At 37.6% G+C, this 14,699-nt stretch overlaps 1 protein-coding gene across 2 annotated transcripts in view; it reads right to left on the bottom strand.

Moving 5' to 3' along the window:
• Positions 1-14,699, bottom strand: part of NUP188 (nucleoporin 188) — a 43,647-nt gene that overhangs the window by 27,385 nt on the left and 1,563 nt on the right. For both annotated transcript variants that reach the window (XM_060154129.1, XM_060154127.1), the window contains exons 2-8: positions 10,183-10,237; positions 9,142-9,215; positions 6,236-6,320; positions 5,601-5,681; positions 5,075-5,119; positions 2,025-2,117; positions 1,768-1,887 (exon numbers count right to left, since the gene is read on the bottom strand). In XM_060154129.1, coding sequence (XP_060010112.1) covers positions 1,768-1,887; positions 2,025-2,117; positions 5,075-5,119; positions 5,601-5,681; positions 6,236-6,320; positions 9,142-9,215; positions 10,183-10,237 — 553 coding nt within the window. The remainder of the gene's footprint in view (positions 1-1,767; positions 1,888-2,024; positions 2,118-5,074; positions 5,120-5,600; positions 5,682-6,235; positions 6,321-9,141; positions 9,216-10,182; positions 10,238-14,699) is intronic.

Raw genomic sequence — 14,699 nt, forward strand, 5'->3', positions numbered from 1 at the left:
ATGAATTTTACTGGATGTAAATTATATCTGAATAAAGCTGAGGGATGCTACAGATTTGTCATTTACACAGTCATTTCATGTAAGTGTGAATGTATCTATAGGATAAACTCTTAAAGTGGAACTACTAGGTCAAGAAATATGTGCTTTTCAATTTTTAGATATTGTCATAATGTTTTCCATTAAAAAGTATACAAATTCAAACAGCAAAGTATGAGTGCCCATTATCCCATCCCTTGGATGTGAGTTTTGTCATGTAAATATGTATTTCATTTGCCTGTTTTTCTGTTCGGTTTTGCTTATTGACTTACAGGTGTTCTTTCTATTTCAAGAACCCTTTAGGCTATGAGTTTGTCTTTTGACTTTGCTTATAGCACTATTTTTGTTTTTTTGCCTTGTAAAAGTTTTTGATTTGATGTTGCCGGGTTTATCTTTTCTTTTTTCTTTTATGGCTTCTGAGTTTTACTTTATTTTTATTTATTTATCTATTTTGGCCACATGGCACTTAGTGCTCTGACCAGGGATCTTAGTTCCCCGACCAGGGATGGAACCCGTGCCCCGTGCAGTGGAAGCACGGAGTCTTAACCACTGGACCGCCAGGGAAGTCCTGTGTTTTACTTTAAAAAGTCTTCTCCAATCCAAAAAAATAAAAACAAAACTACCTCCCATGTGTCTTCTAGTATTTTTATAGTTGAATTTTAAAAATTTAAATCATTGATATCTCTCTGATTTTCTTCTGGTAGAAGGAATGAGATAGAGATACAGTTTGATTTTTCTCCAGATGGCTACCCAGTAGTTCCAACACCATTTATTGAAAAACCCAACATTTCCCCATTAATTTAAAATGCCACCTTTATCATACACTAATTCCCTATCAGCATTTGGTCTACACTAGACTTTCTACTATGTGCTATTCATCAGTCTATTTATTCATGTACCAATGCCATGCTTTAAATTATTTTAGTCTTACTATCTAATAAAGCTTATCTTCCTTTCTGAAAAACCTCCTGGCTATTCTTATTTATTTTTCAAATCAATTTTAGAACCAGCTTGTCTAGTTCCAAAATAAAAGGCAAAGCAAATACTTGTTAGTATTTTTTCTAGGATCACAGTAAATTTATAGATTAAAATAAGAAGGACTGACACTTGGTGCTGAGTCTTTATTTTCAAGAAGGCACCATGTCTTTCCATTTGATTATGACTGTTTATATCCCTTTAGCATTTTAAAGTTCCCTTCACTTAGATTTTGGATTATAGTAAGCTTATTCCTGAGAAATTTATGCTTTTGTTGCTATTACAAGTGAGCTCCTTTCTTCTATTAAGTATTTTAAAGAGCTACTGTCTGTATTTTGGTTGAATTGTTTTAATAAACATAATAATTTCAAAACAAAAAAGGTCATGTTCTAATCTATAAATGCACATTGGTTTAAGATTTAGGATAAAACAATTAGACTAGTGTCAGAGACTTAATAGGTAATGATAATAAAGAAGATGAAATCTTGGGTTTAGAGTTTCATTAACCACTAAGAGAATATTTCAGGTAAGAAAAAAAGTAAATTAACTGGAGAGACAAAGTCAAGGGGAAGGTCCAAATTAAATACCATTAGTTAAAGTCAATGTTTTGATTCATATCACATGTTTAAACTATTCTAAAGAATGACAATTTATAAATGTTTTAAGTTCATAGGTGAATAAATAATTTCACCTAGAGCTCTATGAGCAGATATACAATTCTCCTGAGCGTTACAGGAGGGCCCAATAACCACATACCATGAGGTTTCCATGTGTCTCCCATGTTGGTGCTTCAGTTTTATAAAGCTCTTCAAATTGCTGTCTATATTTTGTAACTAGTTCCTTTTCCAATTTATCAACACAGTCTGCATATTCAACCTCAAAAAAAAATCCAAAACAGTTAACTTATATGTTGAGTAAAAGGTAAATATTCAAATGAACAGAAATATGAATAAATTATAAAAAGGACTGAATTTTACAGGGTAAAGAGAAACAAGAGGACTAAATGGGCTTACCCTATAGGGGTGTCTTTCATCTTGGAAATAAGTGAGAAGGTGTAAGACACAACGAAGAATATACGTTCTTTCTTCATAGTAATAATCTGCAATCTGGGAAGAACCCAAAGATTCAAAATCAGTTACTCACCTTTGCATGGAAGATATTCAATTTTAAATTTATTGATTAAAAAATCACTTAAAGATGTGAATGGGGGACTTCCCTGGTGGCGCAGTGGTTAAGAATCCACCTGCCAATGCCGGGGACACGGGTTCGGGCCCTGGTCTGGGAAGATCCCACATGCTGCAGAGCAACTAAGCCGGTGTGCTACAACTACTGAGCCTGCACTCTAGAGCCCGTGAGCCCAAACTACTGAAGCCCGCACGCCACAACTAGTGAAGCCCACATGCAGAGAGCCCGTGCTCCGCAACAAAGAGAAGCCACTGCAATGAGAAGCCCGCGCACTGCAACAGAGTAGCCCCTGCTCGCCGCAGCTAGAGAAAGCCCACGCACAACAATGAAGACCTAATGCAGACAAAAATAAATTAATTAATTAAAAAAAAAAAGATGTGAATGGAAAAATTAGATCTGTATAAACAATCACAGAAATGGAAACAGTGTTAGGCCAAAAGAAAGCAAAAGACCTTCATGAACTAGGATACAAGTAAAGTTATACAAGATAAAAGGAATTATTTAAAAATATAAACAAGTTTTCTAGCATGACTTCTCAGTTGGGCATTCAAGTAATAAACTGACTATAAACTGACAGGCCAGGGACTTCCCTGGTGGTCCAGTGGTTAAGAATCCGTCTTGCAATGTAGGGGATGCCAGTTTGATCCCTGGTCAGGGAACTAAGACCCCACATGCCACGGGGCAACTAAACCCACACGCTGCAATTACAGAGCCCACACGCTCTGAAGCCCACAAGCCACTAGAGAGCCCATGTGCTGCAACTAAGACCCAATGCAGGGCTTCCCTGGTGGCGCAGCGGTTAAGGATCCACCTGCCAATGCAGGGGACACAGGTTCAAACCCTGGTCCTGGAAGATTCCACATGCTGCGGAGCAACTAAGCCCGTGCGCCACAACTACTGAGCCTGCGCTCTAGAGCCCATGCTCCACAATGAGAGGCCGCTGTAATGAGAAGCCCACGCACAGCAATGAAGAGTAGCCCCCACTCGCTGCAACTAGAGAAAGCCTGCGTGAAGCAACAAAGATCCAACTCAGCCAAAAATAAATAAATGAACTTATTTTTAAGAAAAAAAGACCCAAGGCAGCCAATAAATAAATAAATATTTTAAAATAAATAAATAAACTGACAGGCCAAATACATGAAAGCAAATATAAAAATACCATTAGTATATGTCCTAATTGCTTGTAACTGATGTACCCAGTTCTCACTAAATACCAAATAGGAAACTACTTCAGAAGTCATGGTCAAATTCCATGTTAAAATGAGATCCTATGCCCACTCTCACCAGTTCTATTCAACACAGTATTAGAAGTCCTAGCCACAGCAATCAGGGAAGAAAAAGAAAAGGTATCCAAATTGGAAGAAAAGAGGTGAAATTGCCATCACATGCAGATAACATAGAAAACCCTAAAGATTCCACACAAAAACTACTAGAACTGATAAACAAATTCAGCAAGGTAGCAGGATACAAGATTAACATACAGAAATCTGCTGTGTTTCTTTACAATAACAATAAAATATCATAAAGGGAAAGTAAAAAATAATCCCTTTTAAAATCACATCTAGATAATCAACAACGACCTACTGTATAGCACAAGGAATTCTATTCAATATTCTGTAAAAACCTATATGGGAAAAGAATCTGAAAAAGAATGGATACATGTATACGTAAAACTGAATCACTTTGCTGTACACCTGAAACTAACACAACATTGTAAGTCAACTATACTCCAAAATAAAATAAAAATGTTTTAGAAAGGAAAAAAAAAGAAAATCACACCAAAAAAAACAAAAATAAAAAACTTAGGAACAAACCTGACCAAAGAGGTGAAAAACTTATATGCTGAGAACTATAAAATGTAAAATACTGATAAAGGAAATTGAAGATGATTCAAAGAAATGGAAAGATATCCCACGCTCTTGAACTGGAAGAATTAATATTGTTAAAATAGCCAGACTACCCAAAGCAATCTACAGATTTAATGCGATCCCTATCAAATTACCCATGACATTTTTCACAGAACTAGAACAAATAATCCTAAAATTTATATGGAACCATAAAAGACCCAGAACTGCCAAAGCAATCCTGAGGAAAAAAAACAAAGCTGGAGGCATAACCCTCCCAGACTTCAGACAATACTACAAAGCTACAGTAATCAAAACAGCGTAGTATTAGCACAAAAATAGACATATGGGGACTTCCCTGATGATCCAGTGGTTAAGACTCCACACTTGCAGGGGGCGCGGGTTCGACCCCCGGTCAGGGAAGTTCCGCATGCCATATGGTGCGGTCAAAAAAAAAGAAACAGACATATGGATCAATGGAACAGAATAGAGAGCCCAGAAATAAACCCACACACCTACAGTCAATTAATCTTTGAAAAAGGAGGCAAGAATACACAATGAAAAAAAGATAGTCTCTTCAGTAAGTAGTGCTGGGAAAGCTGAACAGCCACATGTAAATCAAGGTCAAAGATACAACACTTCCTCACACCATACACAAAAATAAAATCAAAATGCCTTAAAGACTTGAATATAAAACATGATACTATAAAACTCCTAGAAGAGAACAAAGGCAAAACATTCTCTGACATAAATCATAGCATGTTTTCTTAGGTCAGTCTCCCAAGGCAATAGAAATAAAAGCAAAAATAAACAAATGGGACCTAATCAAACTTACAAGCTTTTGCACAGCAAAGAAAATCATAAAACAAAAATACAACTTTGGGGGTGGGGGGAGATAAAGAAAGAAAGATAAAGAAATTTAAAACTTCAAATTAATCCTACTGCATTTAAAAAAGCCAGCAATGCTCAGAACATGGTCAAGAATCTGTTGCCCAATTTTACATCAAAGAATGGAAATGGTGACTAGCACTGACCTTCAGGATTAAGGCCTGGCTCTGCCTCTCATCTTGCAGTACCGTCTGAAAGAAAAAAGAACAAAGAGCCATCTTATTAGCAAAATCAATTAACAAAGAAAAAGGTAAACATCTTTACCTTACCCTTCAAGATTATAATTGCCCGTTCATTTCTGGATACATTTTTTTACCTAAGTGTATCCAAGTCTGTGCTCAAATCCCTGCCCCTCTCCTCTGGCCTCAAGTTCCTCATATATAAAATCAGGGGCTGGAAAGGCTAGATGTTGTCTCAGGTCCTTTTCAGTTCTGACATCCTGCGATTCTATGATTAACATGTCAGTCTTTGACCTCTCGGCCCCTCCAAGTCTGAGGACAGACCTCGACTTAAGCATATGTTTTTTAAAGGCTTTACAAAGTCTTTCCTGAGAATGGCTGTATCTGATCACCTATCTCTGTTGCAGAGAACTGGCACCAAAATCCTGAATTATCTAAAACCAACCAGGAAAAGGATAAAGGTAGGAGAAGGGAGCTGGACATAACTACAAACCTTTAGTGAGTCCCGAGTACCTCTGTAATCCTCTTGAAGGTAGCACTGGAGTAACTGCACACTCTGTTCTTCATCAAGACCCTGAAAACAGAGGTTACAAGGGAGGAACAGCCACCTCAGGTCAGAAACCACAAAGAGCACGCAAAGCAATCTAAAGATTTGTTCTCTAGAATGAACACGGAACTTGAATAAACAAAAATTATTTTAAAAGATTTCACACAACATAATTTTAACCCAAATAGGAGAAAAAAGGAGCAGCCACTGACATGTAATTTACATGCCAGTTAAACTTACATGTCAGAAACAACTGTGCTTATTCACCAAGAACATTAATATAGCAGCAGGCATGATCTGGGTTTCCAAAATGAAAAGGAAACAACTACATAATTAAATACAATCTAGGCGATTTAAAGAACACCCCAAGTATGCTGAAGAAAACTCTATGATATGCAGTAAACAGGGTCAGGCAACTTGACTTGTGGCTTTTAGCAAGAAGAGTTGCAACTTGGGCATTTCTGAAATATAATATGCTCAGTTTAATCTCTAAAACTGAAATAAACTGAATTTTCACTAACAACAAAACCACACATATCCACCCTGCAGGTAATAAACAGCCAGTGCTAATTTTTACTCACCAAAAACTTGCTGATTCTTAAACCCAGTTCCTTCAGTGGTGAAGCTACATCTTTATTAGCTTTCACTTTTTCAGCTGAATTTGGACTATGAAAAGAACAGTGAATCATTTCCTCATTCTCAATGACCCTCTAGGGGTTTAAAACAAAAATATTAAAGATATTTTTACCACAGACCTTTTTCTGCCTTTTAGGTGCCTATAAAATACACATACATGCGCGCGCACAGACACACACACACACACAAGTTCATCTCTACAGACTTTATAACACAAAACTATGTCTAAGTAATAAATACAGTATATCTCTGTTACAAACTATAGTTATAACTATATTATTTGTAGATTTACTTAGTTACATTAATTATTTTTGATCCTTATAACTAGCCTGGAAGGTAAACATTACTATCCCCATTTTACAAATGGAATTACCAACACTTAGAAAGAATAAATAACTTACCAAAAATCCCACAGCTAATAAAAAGTTGAGGTGAAATTTAAAACCAGGTCTGTTAGTATACGTATATATATTGTCTATGTACACTCAGAAGGCCTAGAAGCTATGACATTCCAGTAGCAGCGCGCACACCCAGCACCCAGATCTTTATTTCTAATACCATTCTCTAACAAAAGGTATCGGGACTCCTTGGAGAAATGGCTGATTCTAGAGCTGGGGTGGGGAAAATACCAGATGAGCTTGGAGCATCTTGTAATGCCAGAAAGTAAGAATATACTCAGAAAACAAAAGCATGGGGACATGTCAAAACCTCAAACAATGCCCAATGGCCAAAGCTGGAACAAAGTAAAAACAAAGTATGAAATATACATGAGTCCATAATGATTTAAATAAATGAATGAATAAATATATATATAAATAAATGGGGAAGAAGGGAAAAATCTTCCTTACAGAAGGAGTTCCAGTAACACACATATATGCTACCCCCTTCAGGAGGTAGTTTAATTTCACTACACCCACACACTGAAAGCGGGCTATACTGAGTGACTCACTTCCGAAAAATAGAGTAGGGAAAGAGAAAAGAGTGACTTTACAGAAGAGATACTTGGCAAATGCTACCTTACCCAAGTGAGCAAGGTTAACATCACCAGTGACTTCATGTGGATAACATGTATCCTCTGCCATGATGTGATAAGAATGGTACTTCACCTCAGTGTGAAGTACCCACAACCCACAACCTCAATCTAATAATGAAAAAAAAAAAAAATCAGACTTCCAAATTGACGGTATTCTACTACAAAATACTTGACCAGTCTTCCTCAAAACTATTCAAGGTCATGAAAACCAAGGAAAGACTGAGATACTGTCACAGCTAACAGCTAAGGAGACATGACAACTAAATGCAATATGATACCCTGGGCTGAATCCTGGAACAGAAAGAGAACATTAAAAAAAAAGTTGAAAATGTTTAAAAATCTGTGTTAAATTCAAATTAAGCCTGCAGTTTAAAAAAAAAAAAGTCTGTCAGACTTTAAAATCCCATGCTACTACAAAAGGAACTTTTGTCTTTAAAAAAAGAAATTCATACCACAAATGCCCATTCTGTGAACTAAAGCATATTGTTGTTGGATTTTTTCTTTTTTTTTAGAGAGACTCTCACATTTCACAGAAAATCCACAACACAAAGGCCAGTATAAAGTTAAACAATAAGGTCTGAAAGAGGCAACACAGAATGATGATTAAGAACACAGACACTGGAGTAAGACTGCCAGGTTCGAATCCTGGTTCTACCACTTACTAGCTGTGTGACCTTGGGCAAGTTACTTAACCTCTTTGTGCCTCAGTTTCCCCATCTGTAAAATGGAAACAATAATAATAAAAATACCTACATGTGATAACATAGTGCTTATCTTCTTTTTTCAAGTCCATATATTCTGGATACATAGTAAAGTATTTACAGATAAAACAACATGATGCCTGGGAGTTACTTCAAAATAATTATGGGGGAAGGGTTAACAGATGATCAAAAAAAGAAAGTTCTTCACTAACCTAAGAGAATGAAGATGGAAGGCGAAGATGTAATAAAATCAACAGGTGTTCAGAAGTAGAAGGGAAATGAGGGCAGCTTGAGAACTATGATGCATAATAGAATGAGAGCTGGACTAGGAATTAAGATAAAAGAGTCTTCTTTTTTAACCACTTTCTATTTTATTATTGTTCTTTTCCACTGCCGACCAAAAAAAATCTATATATTCAAACAAAGAACAAAAATAGGGCTTCCCTAGTGGCGCAGTGGTTGAGAGTCCACCTGCCGATGCAGGGGACACGGATTCGTGCCCCGGTCCGGGAAGATCCCACATGCCGCAGAGCGGCTGGGCCCGTGAGCCATGGCCGCTGAGCCTGTGTGTCCGGAGCCTGTGCTCCCCAACGGGAGAGGCCACAACAGTGAGAGGCCCGCGTACCGCAAAAAAAAAAAAAAAAAGAACAAAAATAGTACCTATCTCAAAGGGCTGTTGTGAGGATTAAATAACTTACCGTAAGTCTACTGCTTACAGCAGTAACTGGTACATAGCAAAAAATACATGAATGTCAGCTGCTATTTTGTGTCAGCATTGTTCACTGCTATATCCTAGCATTTGGTGCTGACGGTCTGTCACACAAACATGATGGACTGAAATAAGTATTAGGAATCTTAATTGAGTATTTAATAAATCCTCATCCCTGGATACTAGGGTTATACAACGGTTTCAACAATACTGTATTTCCAGAAGGAATTTCCTTTTCTTCAACAGAGAGAAAAAAATGTCCCCTACTCTTTTTCCCTGGTTAGCCAAATTATATACCCTCTGATCTAACTAACCCAGTAATATCACAGAATCCTACATGAGGGTGGTTTCATCTATGTCAGGCTCCTCAGGGGAATTACTCAAATGAGACCCACAGAATAGCCATACCTGGGAGGTTTATAGTAAGAAAGCCCTTCTAACAGCCGCTGCCAATGTTTATTCAGCTCTGCCTCAATCTGATTCTGGAAAAGAAGAAGGAAATTATACAAATGCAATTTTAATCAGATTCCAGGATCACACTGAGGATAACATATTCCTTTGAGTCTTTTTAATATGCATTTTTCCCCACAGTTGAAATAATTTTGGATATAGAATTCTGTAGCCTGCTTTTCTTTGCTTAACATTCTAACATAATGATTTAACCTTATTATGAAAATCTTGATAAACATCCTTTCTAGTGGTTGCATAATATTTTATCAAGTGGCTAGATCATGATTTGTTTACCATTCTTCTAATGTTAGATACATTTAAGCTGGCTATAATTCTTTATTTATATGAATAACACTATGGTAAAGAGCTTTGTGCCCAAAACAATTTCTTTCTTTTAAAATATATTCTCAGACATGGAATTATCTGATGAAGACATATCAAAAAATGTTAAGGCTCTAAAAATGATGTTAACATTCATTATGTTAATTACAATAACAACACTAGTAATAATTATATGTCATCTTAACACTTTAGCCTCACAGAGTCAGAACACTCAGGGATCCACATGAAGAACTGTTCTTTATTGATTATATACTTGGAAATGTCCTAAAAACCTCAGCCTCTGTGACCTAAGCAGCTAGCTAAACAGAAAAGGAAGAAAAGGCAAGTCAATATGAGACAGAGAAAAGGCCTGAGAATCTCTGTTAGCCTATGGTAGTAAAATGGTGTTTGTACCCCTACTCTCAGCAGCCAGTCAAGTAGCACTGGTATCTTTTCAGAAAAGGAATCACTGAGGTACAAAGAAAAGTGGAGATTTCGAAAACTTCAACAGCTAGGCTATAAGACACACTGCATTTCAGCAAAGAGAAGTGGGGAATGCATAATGCCTATTTTAGGAATAATAAAAGGTGTTTACTTCCTATTTCAAAGAGAAGGGCATTTTTGGTCATGTAAACTACACAAAGAACCACAGAATCCATTCAAGAACACACCACTTACCAGTTCTCTCAGAGCTGACCTTCCAAGCAAAATTGTCCACAGTTCTCTACTACTCCTAAAAAATGAGAGAAAGCAGAGGTAATCTTGCTCTTTCGGAAAAAAGAAAAATGTATATTTTAGAATTAATGAAACACAGTAATTAATGAATTACAGTATATCTTCTATGCTAAGAAGATGCCTCAATTTAGTATTTCTATCTCCTCCCTTCTCATTAAAACGTAATGACCAATAAGGAACAAAAATCCAGAAAAAGACTAATCTGTTTCAGGACTCCCAACACCTTCAGAAAATTTTCTAAATACATGACATGATGCACTTTCTCAATCCAGTAAAGTCTAACAGTCATTATGAATGGCACTACGTTCATTCAATCATTAATGAATTCCCACTAGGTACCACATGCAGTGCTAAATACAGGAGATTAAAAAAACACACATGAGGAGCAGGGCCAGGTCTTGGTGTCAAAATGGCGGCCTCCAGGACAGCTCATACCGATGAGTATCCCCAGTACCTCCACCACCAGTGTCCTTCACCCCGCAGTGAGCCGAAGCTGCCCCCCACACCGCACCTCCCCAGAAGGCCCTCCAAGACCATCAACTCATCATTCAACAACAGGCGTATTTCTGGAGAAATGTGGCATCTCTGGGGAATATGGATAGAGTGATGGAAAAAACAGTGGCTGTTCAAGGGCTTATCATATACATCTTATCAGAATCTACTTCAGATTTATATTAACTTAATTCCAGTAAGATTCCAAAAGTGAGTCCTTTAAAGAATGTACATCACAGCAAGAGGAAGCAAAAAAAAAAAAAAAAAAAAGTAGGAACAGAGTAAACTGGTGAATCCATCTCCCAGAACAGGCTTTGTCTTCTCTCTAGCTGTGGAGCCATGGAAGCAACTTCTGCTTCTGACATTACAAAGAATTTTCATATATCCTTTGCTCAGATTCACCAATTATTATTTGTTTTATTATTTTCTTTCTCCCTCTTTGTGTGTGTGTGTATAACTATATTATATATACAACACAAAAATGCTATTTGTGTACCTGTACACACACATATTTTTCCAAAACTATACAAAATTGTATTAGAGATATCATATTCCTTTATCCCTAGACACTTCAGTGTATCTTTCCTAAAAGCAAGGACAACTTCATACATAGTACAACAATTGAAATCAAGAAATTTAACACTGATACCAAAAAAATATCCCCCACACACATGAGATATAGTCCCTGCCCTCAGGGAGCTCTTCAAATATACTCCCAACCATGTGCTAACCCCAGTTCCTTCCCTCATCCATGGAAACATGTTTTGTGGTTCTTTTTTTAATCTAGAATTAAATTTCAAAATGTAATCATTAAGAAATTCTCTCAAGAAAGGATTATGGGGAATTCCCTGGTGGCACAGTGGTTAAGAATCCGCCTGCCAATGCAGGGGACATGGGTTCGAGCCCTAGGCCAGGAAGATCCCACATGCCACAGAGCAACTAAGCCCGTGCACCATAACTACTGAGCCTGCACTCTAGAGCCCGTGAGCCACAACTACTGAGCCTACGTGCCACAACTACTGAAGCCTGCGCGCCTAGAGCCCATGCTCCACAACAAAGAGAAGCCATCGTAATGAGAAGCCCAAGCCCCGCAATGAAGAGTAGCCCGCGCTCGCCGCTACTAGAGAAAGCCCACGTGCAGCAACAAAGACCCAACACAGCCATAAATAAATAAATAAAAATAACATTTTTTTTTTTTTTTTTTTTTTTGCGGTACGCGGGCCTCTCACTGTTGTGGCCTCTCCCGTTGCGGAGCACAGGCTCCGGACGCGCAGGCTCAGCGGCCATGGCTCACGGGCCCAGCCACTGCGCGGCACGTGGGATCTTCCCGAACCGGGGCACAAACCCATGTCCCCTGCATCGGCAGGCGGACTCTCAACCACTGCGCCACCAGGGAAGCCCCAATTTTTTTTTTTAAAGTCATAAAAAAAAGAAAGGATTATAAAAAACATAGGGATTATATTTTGGGAGATCCTAAATAAGCCCTAGAATAGTAACCTGAAATAATTAACACTGCTTAGAAAGCCTATTTTCAGAGAGACGATGAAAAGGTCCTCATAAAATATACTAGACAGTTAACAAGAATGCAAGTTATATTAACTACGAGGATAAATTGAAAAATCTTTTCCCCATTAAGACAGTAACACAAAGCACTAGCCCTATTTAAAAATGTTCAGGATTTTCCCATCAAAAGAGGATGAAAGACACCTAAAAATTATAAATCTTTCCTAAAGGTTAATGCTTTTAAGAAAACAACTTCAATTCTGCTGAATCAATAATCACCAACTCCCACAACTGCACTGTGGAATCACTAATCATCTTTCTGATAACGAGAGCATTCACTATTCAAAAATTAGGAGATTAGATCCAGTTGATGAAACAAATATATCTCTTTGTACTGATAATCTATATTAAAAGGTACGAATAAGCCAAGCCCTAAGAAATTAAAGACAGAAGCAAGCTCACTATTTAAAGAAATTTATAGTAAATTTTGGAAGAATGACTTTTGTAAAGAGAATAATTATCATCTAACTTACTTGTCTGATAAATCTGAGTTAGCAAAAAATAAAGGGGAGGGGCTTTAAAATGGCATATGCTTTTACTTTACCAAGGACAGCTTCTGGTTTGCACAAAACAGATTAGATACATATTATATAATAAATAGCTAATAATGGGGCTAACATTACATCACAATTAATGGAAAGAAATTTATCATTAATTGAAGGCTTTTGTATGCCTGAGCTAAATTATTCTTTTTTATTTTATTATTATTTTTTTTTTTGCGGTACGCAGGCCTCTCACTGTTGTGGCCTCTCCCGTCGCGGAGCACAGGCTCCGGACGTGCAGGCTCAGCGGTCATGGCTCAAGGGCCCAGCCGCTCCACAGCATGTGGGATCTTCCCAGACCGGGGTACGACACAGCATGTGGGATCTTCCCACACTGGGGTACGAACCCGTGTACCCTGCATCAGCAAGCGGACTCTCAACCACTGCGCCACCAGGGAAGCCCGAGTTTGGCTTTTTTATATTCCATATGTAAGTGATATCATATAGTACTTGTCTTTCTTTGTCTGAATTTTTAAATTTTCCTAACACCCTCAAGTTCCATCTGTGTTGTCTCAAATGGCAGGATTTCATGTTTCTCACAGCTTAATAATATTCCTTTGTGTATAGATACCAAATCCTCTTTATCTCTTAATCTGATGATGGACACTTAACTTTGTTTCCATATCTTGCCTATTGTGAATAATGCTGCAATGAATGTGGGAGTCCAGATATCTCTTTAAGACAGTGATTTTATTTCCTTTGGATATATACTCAGAAATGAGATTGTTGCATCACATGTAGTTCTAATTTTAGTATCTGAGGACCTCCATTCTATTTCCCATAGTGGCTGTTCAAATTTACGTTCTACCAACAGTGTTACAGGTGTTCCCTTGTATGTCAAGGATTTTTTTTTAATAAATTTATTTATTTATTAAAAAAGAACAAAAAAATGTTCTAAGAGTATTTCTCAAAATGTAGTTGGTCCTCAGCCCAAACAGCAAAATCAGCTGGAAACAACATAGCAACGTTGCAGAATCCTGGTCATCACCCAGAGCTACTCTTTCTCAGAGGTTGGGCATGGGAAATCTACATTTTAAAATGAGTACTCAAATGAATTCCTAAATTACCACTGCTCTAGGGCATCAGCTTGTCTCAGAGGAGCAGGTAAAAGACCTGGTCAGTATAGATCTTCTTCGCCTTTTTTTTTTTTTTTTGGCTGCTTTGGGTCTTTGCTGCTGCACATAGGCTTTCTCTAGTTGTGGAAAGTGGGCTTTTCATTGCTGTGGCTTCTCTTGTTGCAGAGCACGGACTCTAGGTGCGTGGGCTTCAGTAGTTGCAGCACGCGGGCTCAGTAGTTCAGGCACACAGGCACTAGAGCGCAGGCTCAGTAGCTGTGGTGCATGAGCTTAGTTGCTCTGCGGCATATGGGGTCTTTCCAGATCAGGGCTCGAACCCGTGTCCCCTGCAGTGGCAGGAGGATTCTCAACCACTGCGCCACCAGGGAAGTCCCGATCTTCTTTGCCTTTTATGCTTGATATAGTGGCTTTTTTTTTTTTTTTTTTTTTGGCGGGGAGGAATGGGGAGAAAAAGATTCTGCTACAAAACAACACTGGAGATAGATCACTGCCCTAGAAAAATACAGTAATTTTTACACTTACTACTTAAAAGAAAAAAGTTAGCTATTTCTTTAGAAATTAAGACTCTCATTTGCAAAACTAAGTTATATTATGGTCTTTTTGTTATAAGGTGTCAAAAACAATAATATTTATTGAGAATGAGTTTGATAACAAGATTAGCCAACATTTATTGAGCAGTTATGTAAGGCACTGTGCTAAGTAAGTCTTTAATGCTTTGTCTTACTGAATATTTCAACTTACTTATGAAGCAAATACTATTATTATCCCCATTATCTCATCAGGAAAC

This window comes from Lagenorhynchus albirostris, chromosome 7, assembly GCF_949774975.1.
Source record: "Lagenorhynchus albirostris chromosome 7, mLagAlb1.1, whole genome shotgun sequence".
Taxonomy (NCBI): Eukaryota; Metazoa; Chordata; class Mammalia; order Artiodactyla; family Delphinidae; genus Lagenorhynchus; species Lagenorhynchus albirostris.